The 22,397-nt window shown below is 42.0% G+C and overlaps 1 protein-coding gene across 1 annotated transcript in view; it reads right to left on the bottom strand.

Annotated features, from left to right (window-relative positions):
- The window catches only part of LOC124605566 (juvenile hormone esterase-like), a 128,883-nt gene that overhangs the window by 40,154 nt on the left and 66,332 nt on the right, over positions 1–22,397 (bottom strand). Inside the window, exons 7-8 of the mRNA XM_047137339.1 lie at positions 16,138–16,301; positions 3,924–4,065 (exon numbers count right to left, since the gene is read on the bottom strand). Coding sequence (XP_046993295.1) covers positions 3,924–4,065; positions 16,138–16,301 — 306 coding nt within the window. The remainder of the gene's footprint in view (positions 1–3,923; positions 4,066–16,137; positions 16,302–22,397) is intronic.

The raw sequence follows: 22,397 nt of genomic DNA, 5'->3' as shown, positions 1-22,397 counted from the left end.
TGACTGAAAAGCTGACAGAGTTGTTGGCGAGAAATATTGCGGAAAAAGGAGCAAACAGGCTACAGTTGGAAAGGTAGGTCTGCATCTTATACAGTTTAGGCTATCATTACTAAAAAGTTACCCACTGACATGTTAAACCAAAATATCCATTTTAACGGATCTAACGCGTTTGAGGACATTCCCTTAATCATATTTATAGCATTCCATTATGCTGGAAGATGATTAAAAAATTATATCGTTCTTTTACCCTGTGAGTTGCTACTATTGGCCAAACACTGAATGATTCATCATAAGTAAGATTTCCAATTGAGAAGATGGGTAAATTACAGTGAGACTAATGCGCTGACAATCTGATAATACAAGACCTCTATTCTCCATACAGATATTGCTGTACGCAGTTCTGTTTCTTTGACATTTCAAGAATCATTCACTTTTTCGACATGCACATGATGCGACAACATGCTTCCTTCTTTCCTCACTGCACACGCTTATTGGCTAGCAAAGAACATGCGAACGTGAACACTAAAAATATTTTGCATACGAGTTGAAAGCCGAAAATGTAACAAACAAGAAGCAGTACCGATACCAGTAAGCAAGCAAGCATTGGTTTCGGAGTTCCAGTTTTATTTTCTATCGATTACAATACAGTAAAAGTGAAATTAAATAGATTACGAAAGCAAGCTTTTCGCATCACCTCCTTCTGTTCCAGGTTATTTGAAGTATAGCAGCACAAAACAAGTTAACGAAGCCAAATGTGTTGTATTACTAGAGCAAATACACACTCAAGAACAGAAATACGTTCGAAACTGCCTTCCTGACACTATTTTATTCATATAAGCTCTATAATTTGTAGTATTTAAAACATGTAACGCCCACGTGACAGAAATAATAAACAAGATGCAACCGTAAACAGTAGTCTGCTAGTGTTTTGGGCTACTTAAAATGGCGGCAGGCCCCGCTCAATCTGGCATCAAAACAACGTACAGTCTGTAGTGCCACCTCCCTTCTTTTTTTACCTCCACACCCAAGGTAGTGTTATGGGCCCTTTGTTTTTCTTATCTACATAAACGATTTGGGAGACAATCAGCAGCCGTCTTAGGTTGTTTGCAGGTGACGCTGTCGGTTATCGACTAGTAAAGCGTTCAGAAGAACAAAAAAAAATTGCAAAATGATTTAGAGAAGATATCTGTATGGGGCGAAAATTGGCAGTTGACCCATTTCGAAAAGTGTGAGGCCATCCACGTTATTGCTAAGAGGAATCCGTTAAACATCGGTTACGCGATAAACAAGTCAAATGTGAAGGCCGTAAATTCAACGAAATGTTGAATGAGTCAAATCTGAAGGCCGTAAATTCAACGGAATGCCTAGGAATTACAATTACGAACAATTCAAATTGGAAGTAACACATAGAAATTGTTATGGAAAGACTAACCAAAGACTGAATATGTAACAGATCTACTAAAGAGACTACCTACTACACGACACATGACCGTCCTCTTTTAGAATACTGCTGCGCGGTTTGGGATCATTACCAGACAGAATTTACGGAGTACATCGAAAAAGTTCAAAGAAGGGCAGCACGTTTTGTATTATAGCGAAATAGAGGATAGACTGTCACTGGAATGATACAGGATATGGGGTGGACATCATCAAAACAAATGCGTTTTTCGTTGCGGCGGAATCTTCTCACGAAATTTCAATCACTTTCTCCTCCGAATGCGAAAATACTTTGTTGACGCCAACCTACATAGGAGAAACGATCACCATAATAAAATGAGGGAAATGAGAGCTCGCACGGAAAGATATAGGATCTTTCCGCGTGCTGTGCGAGATTGGAATAATAGAGAACTGTGAAGGTGGTTCGATGAACCCTCTGCCAGGCACTTAAACGTCATTTACAGAGTACCCTTGTAGATGCAGATGTGTTTCCATTGTAAAAAATACATATTTGGACTGAGACGTCAACTGCTCTATAACAATAGTTAAACGCAGAATCTTTTATACATTTTGGAATGCGTAACTGCTGTAACTAAGAGTTGGGATTAATTAACTGAAATAATTTAAGACAAAGTGCAACGTTGTTATTATCTGAGTAACGAGTTACGAGATGTCAGTTTTACGCGGTAGCATACGACTGTCAAGTCAAATTTTCGTTAATAGTAATTTGTACGATATATTTGTTTGTGATGTGTTGATGATCTCTATAATTATTTATGAGCTTAACTCAAAAAGATCCGTGGGATCGTGATATTATAATGGAAAGCTTATTTACCAATTCGATCAGGTACACGAGTGCTGATTGTTTTCGGAATTGCTCCTACAGTGTTTCAAAGAAATTTTATCTTCAGAGAGGTTAAACTGAGATCTACGGCGCCTCTCCATGACTTATTACCAGTTTATCGCATCTATATTTTTTTTTCGATTTCCTCGCGTCGGGGTTGGAGTGACGTCTGAAAGTGTCATCAGGGCTAGATACGTGGACACTCGCAGGCGGCAATTCCGGCACAATGCACTTTGCTAACAAGGTCTACTCAAAAAATCTTGAACAACAGAATAACAGCTCCAGCTGAGGCACTTCTTCAATGAGATCAAATTCGATTTAGAAAAGAACGTTCGTGTTGTGTCAGTAATTCTACAACAAAAGGATTCATAGAAAACAAAGAGAACTTAATCTTGAAACTCATACTGCCTCTCTAAATTTAGAACAAACTTTCGATAGTGTTGATAGCAATAATGAGACAGTAGCTACTCACCATGCAAGGGTTATCAAAAGCTTATATCTTGGAATAAAAATATTATAAATACAGGGGAGGAAAGGACGTGTAAGACAAAAATTAATTAGGGAATGATACAAAGGTGTTCTCTTTCATCCACTCTTTTTAACATCTGACTATCTTCTTAAAAATCAGAATTCAGGTGGTTATCCTGGAATTAAACTACGTAAACATACTCATGTAAGTCCAATTGCAGATGATAAAGAGTACAAACAAGTGAAGGTGACTTCCAAATAGCAATATATCAATCAAACAAAATATGTACATAACATGATTTTAAAATTTCATTACATAAGATTAGAGTTGTGACCTTTCAAAGTAAACACCCACTGTGGTCGAAACTAGAAATGAACAACAAAATAACTGAACAGGTGATTAAAAAATCTAAAATTATCAGTGTGTTGACAAAATGAATAAAAAATGGAACGATAAAGAGGACAAAAAAACCGAAAAAATACAGAAATTAATCTGTATGAAAGTATGGCGATACCATCAACGTTGCGTGGAAGTGAGAGTTGGATAAATAAAGCGAAGGAAGACAGAAAAATGCAAGCAGCAGATATGGGGCCCATATGGAGGGTGATGGGCTGCACAAGAAAAGATTTAATGCAAAATAAAGAATTAAGTGAGTACAGAAATAGGTGGAAACAACATGTATAAGCATAATGAGAGAAGAAAGACTATGAAAGAGAGTCCAAAACTGCAAGCCGAAAGGAAGAAGAGACACAGGCTGACCAGGGAAACGAACGACAGAAATATTGTGAAGACGAAAGAGGTAGACGCCTAATCCCTATATTAACAAGCTGCATTACTCTCTTAAATCTAATTTGTACAGGATAAAAGTTTTCACAATTTTGTATCTCTATTTACATTCAGAAGGATGTAGGTTGCAGTAGCTACTCGGAGATGAAGAGGCTTGCTTAGGATAGAGTAGGTTGGAGAGCTGCATCAAACCAGCCTTTGGATTGAAGACCACAACAACAACGTATTTACATTTAACAATATTTCTCGATATACTAATAGCAATTGAACCAAACAAAAATTTACAGCCCATTCTACACAAATATGATGAAAGTCGAAATATACCACATAATAATCATTTGTCATTACATTAATTGCAGAATATGTGAGACTCTAATATTGTCTTACCTGAGATTTCGTCGCTTCCAGCTAAATCTGTGAAACTGTACTTCCCCTTATACGAAAACAAGTAGAAATACACTGGCGCTCTGTCTTTGTATCTCCCGACAGCGTCGACTGCGGGCCAGATGAAAATGGAATCTGAGAAAAACTAGGACAAAAAATGCCATTAGACACAACGTTAATTAAAGAAATGATAATACTAATTATTTGATAACATGGAGAATGCGGTGCCGCATTAGTGACCCGAAAAGTGTTTGTTCTGAGCAGATCAAGGTGGAAAAAGGTGTCACAAAAAGCAGAACAAAAGACAGGAACAGCGTTTAAAATGCAGCATGTAAAGGCGTTATATCGACGAAGAATTCGTTACGTCAGTTGTAGATACGTGAAAGTCTTATGCGTGTATTAGCATAAATAAAGCTGTACAAAATGTAAGAAGTTGCTGTATTTTTTCTAATAATGAGTTTTTGTATTTAGTTGAAGAGTACGACTAAATGGATAAAACAATAAGCAGTCGGGTAAATACAGCCTGAAGCACTTTGGGTAACAAGAATGCCTGAAAAGAAAACGTTTACGGCAAAACGAGTGAATTGGGTAAGGAATTACTGAAGTACATAATAGAAATGAAAATTAAATGAAGGCGAGCGGAATATATGTCAAGGCAGATGTACCTCAGTTTGTTACGAGGGTCGTTCAATAAGTAATGGAACACTTATTTCTCGGTAGAATTCGGTTGAGAAGATACGGAATTTGTTACGGGAAAATGAGGAATGTTCCCGCTTCAGCCCCCACAGTTTCACGAAATTCTGATAGGTGGCGACGATGTAAGTAGCTTTCAAAATGGCGTCTGTAACGGAGGTGCGTTCCAAGCAGAGAGCTGTCATTGAGTTTCTTTTAGAGGAAAACCAAAGCACCGCAGATATTCATAGGCTCTTGCTGAACGTCTGCTTAGATCTGGCAGCGAACAAAAGCAAAATTCTGTTCGATGTCCTCCTTCATGGTGCAACGATCATCTCTGAAATGTATTGTACCAGCCTCAGGAAACTGAGAAATGACTTCAACATGTTCGTCATCATAAAAACGCAAACTAAGTTCTTTGGCATGACGAAGCAAGGCCTCACACAAGTCTGCGCACCAGTGAGTAGCTCAGAAAACGTCCTTGGACTCTTCTTCCTGTTACACCCTACAGCCGCATCTCGCATCTTCCCAAGTCCATCTATTTGGTCCAATGAAAGTTGCACTCTCCAGGAGGCAGTACTTGGATGATGGACAGGTTATTGATGCAGGTTCCGACATCTACCATTAATGGTTTCATGGGGGTATAGAGGCCTTCCCAGTAAAATGGCGTTTAAGGCCGTCGCATTGAATGGAGATAATGTTGAAAAATAGGATTTTGTAGCCGATATATTGGGGAATAATACAAGTACTGGAATCCTGAATAAAACCAAACTGCTTTCAAAAAAGAAATGTATTGCATTACGTATTGAACGCCTCTCGTACATGTTCCACAGATCATTTTAAAGACTCTTTCATCGAAACTGTGTGGAACGAGTCGGTTTGCGGGATATATATACATGATTAATTAATGAACACGTTATTATTGTAGTCTTGCTCATGCGTCTACACTTAAAAACAAAGACTTTTTAAAAAAAAACTACCTATCAGTTTTGAAGCAGAAATTCGTCAATGGAGTAAAAGGAGATGTTCAGAAGAAATGGTTTTACAATTTCCTTTGCTACCTCTCATGATATTGGGCCAATGATAAAAAAATTTTGCTGCTTCATACTGAACTCCTTATTAAGCCACTGACAGCTTTAATTATGGGTAGTAAAAGTCGCTTTTCCCTCTAGTGTTATAGGTATGGACTTCACTGTTCATCTCAAATCGAGAAGAATTATTTATAACGAATACCCTTAGCGGATACATGTCTTATGACGGCGCAGAAAAAATGCCTGCCTCTTTGAAGATGTACCTACATGAAGTCCGTGGATGAACACCACTGCTCGCTTTTGTGTAATCAATGCTATCTTCATATGTGATGAGTTACCCCTGAAAAATATTCCATTAGACATTACTGAGTAGAAATACGCAAAATACGTCAAGAGGCTGATTCATTTGTTTCCAAACTTAGCAGTTATACTAAGAGTGAAAGTAGCTGAACTGTTTGAGAAGCTCAGTATCATGCTTCTTCCAGGTCAAGTTTTCATCAATAAGTACGCCCAAAGGTTTGGAGAATTCAACCGTATTTATTGACTCTTGCTCACATACTACATCAGTTGTTCGTATTAATTTATTTGTTGTACAGAAATCAATACAGTGTGGGTCCTCAATATTTTAGGACAGTCCATTTTCTGAGAACCACTTTATAACTCTTACGAAAATACCATTTATCATCTCTTCTACTGCTTTGTCTCTAATGTATTTACTATATCACTAGTATCGTCTACAAAAAGTAGCAATTCTGCTTGTTGAATATTAAGTGGAAGTTCATTTAGATATACAAAACGAAAGGGAAGTGTCCATAATTGAACCCTATGGGACACCCTTTGTGATATTTTCCCTCCCACACACAAAAATTTTCTACACTTCCAAAGTTTTTTTGAATAATTCAGCATAATCTTTTGCATTCTGTTTGTTAAGTACGTTTCAAACAAGCTGTGCGTAAAGTCAGTGTGAGCATGTAAGAAAAGATAAGTTCTTTTCTCGTTCGTAAGAGACAAGGAAAGTCAGAGATGATCTAATGGAAGCTAATTAGATGGGATTACAAAGCATGCTGGGATGAGATGGATACGTATTTCTGATTGATGATTACGATTATCGCTTCTAGGCATATCTGAACTGGAACGCTATATGTAGGCGAACGCTTCATATAATCAGCTTGGGTCTTATACTGCTAAACTATTGATTACTATAATACGCAGAGGTACTGAAAGGACAGTTGAGGAGACATTGAGCAAAGATCAATAAGAACATAACGACTGCCAATGATCCAGCTGCCAAATCAATAACAATAGTAACAGGGCTGTCACCACGACCTCCTCCATGAAATAGTAAGGGTTGTGTTACAAACCGTTTTCAATTTTTTTTCACGTATACACATCAAACCAGTGATACACGATGGTGTTCAAAAGAAGTAAGTAACGATGAAAATCGAGTAATGAATCTATAACTAACACGAAAACAGTGACATTTTCCAAAAGTGTAACAGAAAGACTTGCAACGACTTCTGAGCACAGCCATGTCAGCTTTCTGAGTGAAGTGGGTAAGCCTAAAAACATTGAGCAACGCTTTATTCGAGATTGTATTCGTATCGAGGATGGACTTGTTATCTCTTTGAGTGTTGCTGGCTGGATAACTCCACAAGGACGTGATAAAGACTCCCGTTGAAGGGTTTACTAACATGTGAAGAGGTAGTTCTCAAAAAACTGTGAGTTGAGGCCAGGGCTCAAGATTGTGAAAAGGTCACAGCAGGTCAGTGTCAGAGCTGTAAGTTACAAATGATGTTTTAATCAGCATATTCTTTCCAGCAAGTTATATTATCGCTATCAGTAATATAAGACCCTTGGGTTCGAGGCAAATGGTCCAACAATGAATGCATACAGTTGAACGCCATCCAAAATCCCATACCGTTTGCCACCCACTCTCCAAAGCTACGCATTCTGACACAATACTCCACCTCTTTCCTCAAAGCAGTATTTACCCGTTCTATGCCTATCTAGTTCAAATTTTTCCAGTTTAAGTCCAGGCACTTGTAGTGGAGTGCAGTAAGCGCACTGCACTATCAGTTAGTGTTAAAATACCATTACCACATTCACTAGCAAGATTTATGTTCTTGATCAAAGTAAGAAATCATTTCAAGACATGTTGAATTGCATGAATAGTTGTAAGACATCATGGTCTCCTGACCTTTATTACTTACATATTCCACCCTCACAATCATATTCCCCACATCAAGATGCTTCATTCGAACCAAACTCGATAAGATAAAGTCAATGTTGTATGAAGTCATGTAAACAATATGCAAATAACAAATAAATCGCAAGTGCGCAATGAGGTTGAAATACTCGAGGCTCGCATACACAGACACATTCAAGACATGACAGTCACAAAAGAAATAGTTCGGGAGAGGCAAACTGCATGCCAGGAGGCTAGTCCCTTCAGAGGATGAGTCAACCTATCTACATCAGCCGGTGACTGCCCGCAGAGCAGACAGCGTTTGCCCGAGTGAAAGGGAGAACGACCCCGTGTTCGGCTTAAAAGCAAATTCTGCTACATTGTGTGGGAGTGCCCACCCTACGAATTCTTTACAAACATAGCACGCAGTTTCAGAGGTTTTCACAGGGAGACAGAAAACGCCAAACGCTGATGCTACAGATTTCCAGATAGGTCGCCTTAAATGAAACGTCATTCTCCCGTTTTAGAAGAGCAATGCTGATTGTCAGACGATAGTCCTGACGCCTTGAGCTGAACGAGTAATGGAAGAGACCGAAAGATATACCCCTTCACGTCTGGCATGGAGAGGAGGCATTCCATTGTCTCTCTTGGAGCCAGAACATGTAACGAGAGTGTGTGTGCTCATACGTGTACTCAAAGAGCAAGGAACAAGTCTCTCCTCAGTACTTCACTGGGAGAGCACCTCTGTCGAGAGTAAATCGGAGTGCGACTCTATATTGAGTCCTTGTGATTAAGTGTTGTCCACTGTGTTGGCCGCCACACTTATTGTGCGGTGTGAACGGACAGAGCTATAATTAAATGCCTGCGAGCGACTTTTTGAGTGGCATCGCAATGGACTGGTTATCTGACCAGTGTAACACGCCAATAGTTAGACTAGGGGCGAATAGGAATCCTTAACTTCATCAAGGCATAGGGAGAGTTTGATTGGCGAAGGTCAATCCAGATACAACGAGAGTTATCTTATTTGTCAGCAGCGAGCGGCACATACAGCAGTCATCACAGCTTATGGTATTGTGTGCTACAGCTCTTGCGAGCCCCATGTTTCCTCCACAACAGAACACTTCACAGCCTTGACCGTACCTAGCAACATTCTAATGGATAATTATTGAAGTTGAGTAGGCACGGCTCTCAGCCATTCTGCCATGTCAATAACAGTCTTGAACCTTCTATAGAAATTTCATTAGCGAATCCTATCCTCAAGAAGTAACTTCACATTCCAAAAAGAACCCAGAAATAACTTTTTCAGTTCATAACTAAACGTGGCATTGTGATTTCTCAGAATATTTGCAAAAGAAAATAATAATTTTCGTTAGTTTTATGTTTTCCTTACACTAACTAGCCCTACTCCAGTACCCAAGTATCCCACTAGTTACGTAAGAAATTTTGTGAATTTTTGTGTCATTTCCTTACAGTGGACGACTCCAGAAGATATTTATTGCTGAAAGTTTTTCAGGCATTTCTCTTTAGAACGTCAGGAGCGTCTGTCTGACTTCTGTAGTAGTGTGGGGGTGGAAATTGCATCTTCCAGGAGCCACAGGGTAAAGGGTACATCTCAGATTAATCCGTTGCACAGAATGACAGAATAGCACCCACACGTTCACCACAGAAAATGGCGACCCTGCTAGGATAGGTAAAATAGGTAAGCTACCAGGATAGGAAAGTGTCAGGATAGTTAGGTACAGCAGGTCGCAGCAGTAGCACTTTGAAGAACTTTCTTGTTGTTGTTGTGGTCTTCAGTCCTGAGACTGGTTTGATGCAGCTCTCCATGCTACTACAGTAAAGCTGCATGCCCTCGGGAAAAATTACAGCTGTAGTTTCCCCTTGCTTTCAGCCGTTCACAGTACCAGAACAGCAAAGCCATTTTGGTTAGTGCTACAAGGCCAGATCAGTCAATCATCCAGACTGTTGCCCCTGCAACTACTGAAGAGGCTGCTGCCCCTCTTCAGGAACCACACGTTTGTCTGGCCTCTCAACAGATATCCCTCCGCTGTGGTTGCACCTACGGTACAGCTATCTGTATCGTTGAGGCACGCAAGCCTCCCCACCAATGGCAAGGTCCATGGAGCAATAATATGAAGAATAACAATTGTATAATTGATTTGTGCAGCCTATTACCACGTAATCTAAAATATGGTTCATGGGGAGGAGAACTTTCTTTCATGTATTAAATAGCTATTTGCATAGATTGAGATCAGAATAGGTACAGGTAGTGAAGAAAGCAGAATTGTAGGGAAAAGGGCGTGTGCTATTGTGTTAGAAAATGTTGCATTTTTTTACGATTTTTGTGTAGCTGTTAGGACATAGGATTTTCAGGTGATAGGCACAGACGCAGAGTGATGCAGAGACGCAGTGTGACGCAGCATCATATAAGTTAGAATTAAGAAATAACATTTTTTTTCCCCCTTTGCAAGCGCACAGGTGGAGATTGTAGCAGAGCAGACAGAACTTTAGCCGAGAAGTCACGATGTTGTTGTTGTTGTTGTTGGTTCAACGAACTGGTATGTGGTCGTACAGTTTTGTAGATAGGGTTGTGGTGTGTTGCAAGAATCTCCAAATTAACGAGAGCACAAGCCAAAAGGTTACTTGAGAGACAGCAAGTAGACAAGATGCGGGAGGATCAACCAGATAGACAGCAAGTAAACGAGCTTATTGAGAATAGGACAGAAGGTGAACCTTAGAATAGGACAGACGGTGAATCAGAGAATAGGACAGTCAGGGAGCTGCAGAATCAGCAGGCTCAGTTAGACTGGGATAAAATTGAGACAGATCAGACAGATGGGAATCGAAGGGACGAGAACATCGAATTTCCAGAATATGAAATTCCAGGTAGGGCACATTCTGAGCCAGAAATAGACAGCCCATGTAGGAAATGACAATGATTAGAAGCGAAACGAGCACAGGAAACTCGTTTGTTTGCCGCATACTCAGGGACAGAAAACGCGTCAATACAGGCAATGAATCGGCAGTTAGCTAACGTTCAAAGAGAATTAGACAGTGAGGAAGATGGGGAACATTTAGAATACGTCGAACCTAACGTACACATTCTAAATATGCCCCAACAACAGACACACAATTTTGAGGAGTTACGAGCACCACGAAAAGATTCCGTAACAGAAGCAACTGTACCTGCAAACACAAGACGTACACAACAGAGAGGGCAGAAATGCGTAGTTGTTTGCGCCACGTAATGGTTCAATGACAAACGCAACTAGTCCTCAACACAGACAGCACGCGTTATTGCAGTTATCAAACTTAGAAACGCCACAGCGTAGCCCAGTAAACGACGTAACTGACCGAGTAGAAAACATTAGATCGAAAATAGATAGTTCAGCAGAACGTAGTGTTACAGGACAGGACGCGATCATAGAGATGTTACAAAAAATGAACGCTTGTATGACGAATCAGGATATTAATACATAGATAATGAAACAGAATACACAGGTGACAAAACAGTATCAGGAATAGAAAAAGAATAATCAGGCTATTAAGACACAGATCCAACAGGACAAAATCCAGATGGAAGAAGGGATCGCCAGAATTGATAGTCAGATCACTCAGATAAACAAAGACGCGAAAGAATCTAGAGAAAGAATTCAGGTACTAACACAAGGTCAGCAGACATACGCACTGACATGGACAAGGTCCAATTGGACATCGTAAACGTTGACAAAAAGGTGGAACGTTTTATGAAAAATGTGGTGTCACCGCCAGACACCACACTTGCTAGGTGGCAGCCTTTAAATCGGCCGCGGTCCGTTAGTATACGTCGTACCCGCGTGTCGCCATTGTCAGTGATTGCAGACCGAGCGCCACCACACGGCAGGTCTAGAGAGACATCCTGGCACTCGCCCCAGTTGTACAGCCGACTTAGCCAAAGATGGATCACTGACAACTACGCTCTCATTTGCCGAGACGATAGTTAGCATAGCCAACAGCTACGTACTTTATTTGCTAGACTCAAATCCTTTAACTGTTCCAGACCTCACGCCAATCTGCGTGAGCTTAAAAGCGTGCATTTCGGCCTCCTCTAGCAACACGGTGTTGGCTCTTCTGCCAACACTTCATAAAAAGCCACTCGAACAGCAATATAAATTTCGGAAGAACAAGCAATTCAAAGCAAGGTCGCAAAGGTTGCACTGAAAAAATGTGTTCAGCGGATCAATAAAATAGAACTTAAAAACAAAAATCAATTTGAAAACTTCGAACAGAGTTGATACAAACTATCGAAGAAAAGATCGAGACCGATTACACCTGTAGCGAAACAACTGACGCGTCAAGCATTAATTCAGTACACGAACGCGCGCCATCTAAGAAAGTTCAAGTAGAACCAAGGGTAGACGTAACACTCGCGCAGAAATCGAAACAGAAAACCCCGATTAAAATAATACATGACATGCCACAGGACCAGGCACAGTATCTAGAAAAACGGAACACATACATTCAGCCGATAACAATCGAAAGACAGGCAACTGAACCAGTGAAATCAATGACACAACATAATAGCAGCACAGGTACTATATCCCGAACGACGAGAGTAGAAACACACGAACAACACATTTGTTCACCAATGATACGATATGACGAGGATATGAGTCAGGAAATTGAGAATAGGCAGACAGGCAGTAGATTACCAGAGAATAAACACGACGACACAAGCAGTGGCAGATTATTTGAGTCCATGAATCAGCCACAAACCGATTTTATGAGTAGATATGATACAGACCACTTCCTTACAGTTAGAAAATTTCAACATTTCAAGGAAGAAGGGGGTAGCTAGCATGCACGCAACGCACATTCATCGATCAGTTTCAAGTGGGCTTACCAAAGCACTGGAGCGTAGCTCACAAACTTCATTTGTGCACACATGTCAGGGACAGTAGCAGAGGTGATGCAAAAGATCACGGCTACAGTTCAGAACAGCATTTCTCGAAAGATATTGGTCTAAGGAGGCGCAAAACAAAATTAAATACGAGTTACTTCACATGGCACCATATGAAAACTCAGGAGAGAAAAGCGTGGTAAAATTCTTTGATACAATGGACAAAAAGAATCAACGCCTAGACAAACCATACAGTAACGGAGAGCTGATACGTCTATATAGAATGAAGTTACCGGTAAAGTATCAACAGGCGACAGTAGGAAAAAATGAAAATACCAAAGAATTCAAAGAGGTTTAAAAGGAACTTGAATTTCTATTTAAAGAAGACGAGGTGAAAGAAAAAAGAAAAGAAAGGGAACAGCAAAAGGAGAGGACTAGGAACGAATATTCCAATAATAATAATCGTAATCCTAACACCAATAATTTCAGGCAATTTAACAGACAAGGACAGTGGTGCAATGGAGGCAATTGGCATAGAAACGATAACCAGAACAATTGGTATCGAAATAGGAACGGTAATGGACTCTCATACAGTGACGGATATGGGTTTAGGAATCAAAATGCCAACGGTGTTAGAAACAGCAACTGGCGAGACCAGGGCGCGAATAATTACCGAGGAAATTATGGTCCACAGGGACAAGAACAACACGCAAACGGAAACCAGAAGTAGAACTTAGGCCACCAAATCCTGAAAAACCTAAAGATTGACGGGAAAATCCGGAAGAGGTTAGGCAAACTGACGTCAATTCATTAAAACAATCAAAAAAGGACATTCATGTTTTGGAAGTAGCTAGATCAAAATTAGAAAACAACTGAAAATAGCCAAAAGTCAGACAAACAGGGACTTACGAAAATTTCCGATAAAGAGTCAGTTAGTTTACAAGATGCTGGAATTATGCTACCTTCTCAGTAAAACAAAGCCTGATAGACCTCAAAAGGAAGACATCAGAAGTAAACACAGACAATGAGTCATTCCTCGTCAATAGAGGACTACCGGAATCAGCTACAGCCCTTTATTTGAGGAACAAATTTATGAGAAGGTACATATAGGTCACACAATTGTACTAAAGTGAATAATGGACCGTGGTAGAGTCGGAAAACAAGAGACCTGAGGCTTTGCTTCAGTCCGGAACCGTGCGACTGCTACAGTCTCAGGTTCGAATCCTGCCTCGGGCATGGGTGTGTGTGATGTCCTTAGGTTAGTTAGGTTTAAGTAGTTCTAAGTTCTAGGAGACTGATGACCTCAGATGTTAAGTCGCATAGTACTCAGAGCCATTTGAACCCATTTGTGGAAGACACTGACTAGATGAAGGTGCAAAATGAGATATTAGGAATGACTTCCGTGTTACAAGACACAGCCATGTGGGGAAAAAGCTGAAGAGGAAGAAGAATATAAAGGATTACCTCTAAAAAGACACCTGGAGACCTCGGGATAAGTGTTATTCTGAAATGAAGGGAATGGTACAAGAGAGAATCTCGTCATCCCTCACAAAAAAAATGCACAGCTACATTTCACCATTTCAATATTTTAAAACGCTTTTGTACCTTATAAAGGCTATCACTCAAGAACAGCAAATCAAACACTGGCCGCCGATCCTCGCATTTCAGGATAAGGGGATATAAGTATAATTTTTTTAGAAGTCCTAGGGGAAGCGGGCAATCCATCGCAATCGCTGTATAATTGAAAATGGATGGTCACTTGGTGGTTGTGAGGCCAACGGCCTTGCCACAGTCGTGACACCGGTTCCCGTCAGATCACCGAAGTTAAGCGCTGACAGCCTGCTTTAGCACTTGCGTGGGTGATTATCCGGCCTGCAGAGCGCTGTTCGCAAGCGGGGTGCACCAGCCCTTGTTGGGCAAACTGAAGAGCTACTTGACTGAGAAGTAGCGGCTGCGATCTGTAAACGAACTTGCGGCCGGGAGAGCGGTGTGCTGAGAAGATGCCCCTCCATATCCGCATCCAGTGACGCCTATGGGCTGAGTATGGCACGGCGGCCGGGCGGTACCGCTGGGGCCTTCATGGACTGTTCGGGCGGATTTTAGTTTAGTTTATGGTGGTGGTGATGGTGGCGCTGGTGTATCGTTGTATGTGGACAGCCACAAACAACCTGACTGAAAACAAGCCACTTCGATGAGCATGCGATAATATTACACAATGATGTTGGTCAGCACCCAATGATTTTTTCGCATACTTACATGAACACAAAGAGCTCTGCTGCGACTTACCTCTGCTAACAAATGTATTACAAGGTATTTCCTGTCAGTATTGTCAGTTATCTGATGGCAGCCGTACTGACGGAATTCTAGTAGACGTCTCTAGGTCAGCAGGGTGTGATGATGTGCAGTATTCTTGAGAAACTTAGTTCTCCACACCGTATCGAGCTAGCCACCGGCGGTGCATTAAACCCTAGTTTTTTTCTGAAAAAATCACTATTATAGAAAGAAATGTGAAACGATGACCAATAACACAATAAAGAGAGCTGAGATTACAAACTGTCTAGAAAAATAGCATCACCGAAAACAATACAATGTAAATCGCACCGAGAGAACATGCATGGTGTAAGTTCTGGTTTCCCTTTTTTTTAAAACTTGTAGATCACGTCAGTGCAAAGAAAAGGCTTCGGCACTGTAAGGTAAAACTCATCTTAAGGAAACGCGACTAGAACACTTACTCAAACATAAAGTGTAAAAGAGAAATCAGGGCTTCGGTGGTTTTACTAGAGTCGATACGTCACTGAACTAAAATTAACTGTCTGACTTCACTATTCCTGCTTGAAACTGTTTTACTGTGAATTTCATATGTACCGACATAAGTACGTATTGGATTTTAACAGGAAACAATGATTAATCATTTTGCTTCTCTTGATTTTACTTTTACTCTTTTCTCTAAAGATAGTTTGAGGTCGTTCATTTTAGAGCCCGACTGATTTCAATCAAGCACCAAGAGAGAATTGGTAATTGGCCAGGGAGGTCCAATACGATATATTTGGGAGAGGATTTCCAATTCCAGCATCGATCTTTCAAACAAAAGAAGTCTTCCGAAAATCTTAGCCAAAACCACTGGTTTGAAGGTATATTTCCTTTATATTGGACGATACAGAGCAGACTGTAATATAAATGGCCAGTGTGTACATGTGCATCTGTAAGTTCATAGATTAAATTGCCAAGTTTTTGGACAACTGCAGCGTATCTCGTGTTTTCAACGTTTATAGTAGACATACGTAATTCAGAACGACTGAATTTTGGGGCAGTGAAAATATTAAGGAAAATTCTAAGCTCACAATTATGCCACGCGATAGACAACATGATGGAAAATGTCACTAAAATAGGAACAAGTACATGCAAATTACACATAAAGATTAAGTTCTGCACACTGGATAGGATACATACTTCAGTGATTTTGTCGTTAGAAAATCCTCTGGAGAAATAAAAGTCGTGTATCTTCTCATTTATGAGGTCAGCTTGCGGCAACAGGTGGTATGGCACAGACTTTGGCAACAACCTTTTGCTGTTCTCTTTCAATTCACTCAGCATCGTCTTGTTCACAATAATTGCTGCAAACAGAAACATAGTGAGGCAATAATTAATTGTTTCGTAACAATTTAAAAATACAGGGTGTTTCAAAAATGACCGGTATATTTGAAACGGCAATAAAAACTAAACGAGCAGCGATAGAAATACACCGTTTGTTGCAATATGCTTGGGACGACAGTACATTTTCAGGCGGACAAACTTTCGAAATTATAGTAGTTACAATTTTCAACAACAGATGGCGCTGCATGTGATGTGAAAGATATAGAAGACAATGCACTCTGTGGGTGCGCCATTCTGTACGTCGTCTTTCTGCTCTAAGCGTGTGCTGTTCACAATGTGCAAGTGTGCTGTAGACAACATGGTTTATTCCTTAGAACAGAGGATTTTTCTGGTGTTGGAATTCCACCGCCTAGAACACAGTGTTGTTGCAACAAGACGAAGTTTTCAATGGAGGTTTAATGTAACCAAAGGACCGAAAAGCGATACAATAAAGGATCTGTTTGAAAAATTTCAACGGACTGGGAACGTGACAGATGAACGTGCTGGAAAGGTAAGGCGACCGCGTACGGCAACCACAGAGGGCAACGCGCAGCTAGTGCAACAGGTGATCCAACAGCGGCCTCGGGTTTCCGTTCGCCGTGTTGCAGCTGCGGTCCAAATGACGCCGACGTCCACGTATCGTCTCATGCACCAGAGTTTACACCTCTATCCATACAAAATTCGAACACGACAAACCCCTCAGCGCTGCTACCATTGCTGCATGAGAGACATTCGCTAACGATATAGTGCACAGGATTGATGACAGCGATATGCATGTGGGCAGCATTTGGTTTACTGACGAAGCTTATTTTTACCTGGACGGCTTCGTCAATAAACAGAACTGGCGCATATGGGGAACCGAAAAGCCCCATGTTGCAGTCCCATCGTCCCTGCATCCTCAAAAAGTACTGGTCTGGGCCGCCTTTTCTTCCAAAGGAATCATTGGCCCATTTTTCAGATCCGAAACGATTACTGCATCACGCTATCTGGACATTCTTCGTGAATTTGTGGCGGTACAAACTGCTTTAGACGACACTGCGAACATCTCGTGGTTTATGCAAGATGGTGCCCGGCCACATCGCACGGCCAACGTCTTTAATTTCCTGAATGAATATTTCGATGATCGTGTGATTGCTTTGGGCTATCCGAAACATACAGGAGGCGGCGTGGATTGGCCTCCCTATTCGCCAGACATGAACCCCTGTGACTTCTTTCTGTGGGGACACTTGAAAGACCAGGTGTACCGCCAGAATCCAGAAACAATTGAACAGCTGAAGCAGTACATCTCATCTGCATGTGAAGCCATTCCGCCAGACACGTTGTCAAAGGTTTCGGGTAATTTCATTCAGAGACTACGCCATATTATTGCTACGCATGGTGGATATGTGGAAAATATCGTACTATAGAGTTTCCCAGACCGCAGCGCCATCTGTTGTTGAAAATTGTAACTACTGTAACTTCGAAAGTTTGTCTGCCTGAAAATGTGCTGTTGTCCCAAGCATATTGCAACAAACGGTGTATTTCTATCGCTGCTCGTTTAGTTTTTATTGCCGTTTCAAATATACCGGTCATTTTTGAAACACCCTGTATATTTTGTTGATTTATGGCGTCATTTCTTCGTACAAAAATATATTGAAGGCTCCACAGCAAACAAATTGTGGTTTGTTCCACTAACATATTGACAAGCAAAAAAAAGGAAAAAAAATAGCGTTTTCCTCGTCGGTGTGACTTGTGTAATGCAGCTAAATGTAAGGTTGTTTGTACTGTGCCATGCGCGTTTCGCTCCGTTTTATTTGTGAAGAGTCTTCAGCGGCGTAGAGGACACCAGGATACGAAACTTCCCGGCAGATTGAAACTGTGTGCCGGACCGAGACTCGAACTCGGGACCTTTGCCTTCCGCGGGCAAGTGCTCTGGAAGGTAGGAGACGAGGTACTGGCAGAACTGAAGCTGTGGTGAAGGGACGCGAGTCGTGCTTGGATAGCTCAGCTGGTGGAGCACTTGTTCGTGAAAGGCAAATGTCCTGAGTACTCGAGTCTCGGTTCGGCACACAGTTTTAATCTGTCAGAAAGTTTTATATCAGCGCACACTCCGCTGCAGAGTGAAAATCTCATGCTGTACCCGGATAGTCGGCTGGGTGCCCGCCTGGTAGGCGTGCAACTGGCCATTATGTCTTCGTCGGTGGCTGCGTCGCCGGTAATGCGAGTGGCCTCTCCGCATAGTGTATGTGTTTTGTAGTTTCCTGTCTATCTAGTAATTAGGTGAGTACAATGACGAACTACAACAGCCAATTCTCCGCGCAGTGCGCATTCGATAGAATTTTCCGAACCCGCCGCTTACGAAATTCATGTAAGGACTCGAGATACTTAAAACTACCGCATGAGGATTTAGAAGGAATTGCGTTGGGCTTTCAGTTGTACTCGTCTTTTCTGAAATTTCGTACCAATGATGTTGCTGAACAATTGGTCACCTGTAACAACGGTGTCCGGAAATTTAAACATGTAGATGGTTCCAAAAAAAAAAAAAAAAAAATGGTTCAAATGGCTCTGAGCACTACGGGACTTAACAGCTGTGGTCATCAGTCCCCTAGAACTTAGAACTACTTAAACCTAACTAACCTAAGGACATCACACACATCCATGCCCGAGGCAGGATTCGAACCCGCGACCGTAGCAGTCGCGCGGTTCCGGACTGAGCGCCTGAACCGCTAGACCACCGCGGCCGGCAGATGGTTCCATTAGTAATATTTCGGTGCAAGATGGGGGATTTGGCATACGGAATGTGACGGTCTTCAATGTAGCGTTTGATGTTTCAAACGAGGAATTCGCAAAAATTTCAAAAATTTATAGAAAAGGGAATTCTCGTCAGTGCATACGTGTACCAGGTGGACAGCGGTGTTCGTTCAGTCAGAATAGAAATTCGGAAGCATGTTCCTTCTTGCATTTACACTGAAGGCTACCGAGTTTTGCGTCGCACAGCGGACAGCCGCAAACAGGTGCAACACGTCGTTCCACAGATCACCTGCGACGAAATTGTCCTCGGAAGGGGCCTGTACAACTACCTAGAGAATCCTTGGTTCGCGACGCCGATAGGGAGACGCCGTTACCCAGTGAGATAGTGGCTGGTACTGTGTCTCAATCTCTAGGCAGACCAGAGACACATGTTGTAGAAGTCCCCGCCCCTGTGAAACAGCCGCAGGAGCAGCAACCGGCCCCGGCACCGGTAAGCAGTGTTGTTGACGCGGATGTTACCGGGCACACTCGCGACGCGAAGCACGCCTGAAGCACGCCGCTCTAGAACCACGCCCAGTGGCAACCGTTCGGGGCGAAAGCGAAAGCACGGTGCAACCAGAGATGGCAACGTCCGCTGATGAATTTTCCACCCAAAATAAACCACAGGAAGTAACAACGACAGCGGGAGTTCTTGCGAAGTGTCAGTCAAATAACCGACGGCTGCAGTTATTCGTAATGACTCCGAAAGTGACCTGTTGCAAGAATCGCTTTCACAGCGTCCCGCATCAGACGGACGACGTGGAAAATGTGAAAAGAGAAACCGGTCGACTACAAAAGATCTGTCCCTCCTGCATCCACAGGTGTGTCACTTGGCAAGCGATCGAAAGACTATCACAGTCTTCTGTTGCCAAAAGTAAATGCGCGGATGATAAACGTGCGGACGAGGAAATCACACCTGCACACAAATCTGCTAAGCGAACTACGGAGGAGCAGCGATCGCACTGTGTGTCGCCGCACACTGAGGTAGCCGTAGAAACACTACGCGCGAAGTGGGTGGACGGTGTAGAAGGGGACGAAGCCATGTTCTTTTAACGAACTATTGCGCCTGGCAACTGTTGTTTTAATATTTGTACTGCAAATGCTAATAAAATGCGTAGTGACTATAAGACATTCGCACTGAATAACTTTTTAGTGGATCGTAAGTGTCGCATAGGATTCCTCCCAGGAATGAAACGTTGGCCTTGATTTTGTCACCGATTTTATTATTATTGCAAATGTAGACCAAGGAACGGAGACAGGCACTGCTATTTTAATTATTCCAGGTATTGGTGTCAAAGGTGTTGAACTCCAACCGAATGGTTACGCGATTGCTTGCACAATAAACCACATTATCTCTGTCAACGTCGACGCCCGTTCTAGCGATAGAGCGGTAAGAAGGCCCGTCATCTGAGATCATTGCAGTTACTTCTGCGAAATGACTTCCCCTCGTGAGCGATACCCATGTCGCAAAAGCACCTGGAAGCTCAACAGTAGTCTTTTGGACGATGTCCTTTTCTTGCGGTAAAAATTACTCCAGGAGCGGCACACTACCAGGAGTTAACTTGAATGGTGGGTCACAACAGTCAAGCTGACTTCCGCATGTTTCAGATCACCTACAGTCGTCAGAAAGCTCACTGGCGCAGGACAACGGCGCGGTTTTGTCGGAACTGTTTACAAGATCTAGCTCAGCAGGTTACGGGACAACCGGATCTACTTCCGATCTTTAAGAGATTTAAAGCTCGACTTTTAAACGACATGAGCTCTCGCAGTGAGGGTACAGTCACAAGGAGCCAACCCGTCGGTGCTGTACGGAGGGAGTCGCTCTCCGTATATCATCTACAAAAGGCACGCAGGAGTCGTAAAAATTTATACGAGGATGGTTTGAAAAGTTCTAGGAATGGATTAGGAAAAAAGTATTTACATCACTGAAACTATTTTTAATTTTCAATGTTGTCTCCTTGTATCCTAATACACTTCGTCCAAAGATGTTCCAGTGCCTTGATCCCACCTCGAAAATCAATTTCCTCTAGGCCTGCAAAGTAGTTGTCAACTCCGGTTATCAGTTCTTAGTTTGAAGAGAAACTTCATCCACCAACAAAAATGTTTAGTTTTGGGAAGAGATGGAAGTCCAACGGAGCTGTATGAGGTGAATAAGGCGGGTGTGACAATTCATACCTTAGTTCGTCTAATTTTGCCGCGGCGACGGCACATGTGTGCAGGCGTACATTGTCTTGATGGAAGATGACTTTCTTCCTTGCTAAACCTGGCCTTTCTTCGCGTATCTTTTGTTGCAATTTGTCCAGGAGGTTGGCATAGTATTCTCCAGCGATTGTTTGCCCAGTTGGGAGATAATCTATAAACAGAATCCCCTTTGTATCCCAGAATACTGATGCCACGACTTTTCCTGCCAAAGGAATTGTCTTTGCTTTCTTTGCAGGCGGATCTCTGGGTATAGTAGAGCACCCAAGTTTCATCTACAGTCACAAACTGGCCCTAAAAAAATCTTGTTCGTTTCTCCTAAAACGGGCCAAACATTGTTCCGATATGTCCATTCTCGTGCTTTTTAGATCCAGCGTCAAGACTCGTTGCATCTATCTTGCAGATAATTTTTTTTTTTCATTTCTAATTCTTCAGTTGAAATGCGATATGCCCTTTAAGATGACATGTGGCAATCCTGAGCAATTTCACACATTTTCAATCTCCGATCCTCCATGACCATTTTGTGCACTTTTGCAATGATTTCTGGAGTAGTGATACATCTTGGCCGACCACTGCGCGGATCATCATCTAACCTCTCACGACCAAATTTAAATTCATTTGTCCACTTGGCAACAGTTAAATATGAAGCAGCAGAGTCCCCCAGTGTATTCTGGAAATCGGCGTGAATGCCTGTTGCTTTCATACCTTTCTTTACAAAGTACTTACTGCTCGAATCTCGATTTTTTTTTCGCAAATCACTACGCGGGAACAACAACAGAACCACGTCACCGCCACAGCTCGCTTCCAAGAGCACTGACGTGCCACGTGTTTACGGGCAACGGTCGAATGAATATCAAGTGAACAACTACTTACGCTAGCGCTGACCTCTCGTGGCGATTCCGAGAACTTTTCAAACCACCCTCGTACATAAAAGACTGGAGGAAGCAGGACGGTTGAAAACCCATCAAATGAAGGAGATAAGGAGAGAAATCTACTCGTATTTTTTCGCGACACCGACGTAGCTTCCGAAGCGTTGGCAAATGTTCCGTAAAACGAGGGCTGACCGTTTACAAATCAATGAGTTTTACTCTCGACGATTTGAAGGATGC

This window comes from Schistocerca americana, chromosome 3 (genome assembly GCF_021461395.2).
Source record: "Schistocerca americana isolate TAMUIC-IGC-003095 chromosome 3, iqSchAmer2.1, whole genome shotgun sequence".
In the NCBI taxonomy this organism is placed as follows: domain Eukaryota; kingdom Metazoa; phylum Arthropoda; class Insecta; order Orthoptera; family Acrididae; genus Schistocerca; species Schistocerca americana.
Note: the sequence above shows the minus strand (reverse complement) of the source record. Positions and strands in the feature narration are given on the sequence as shown.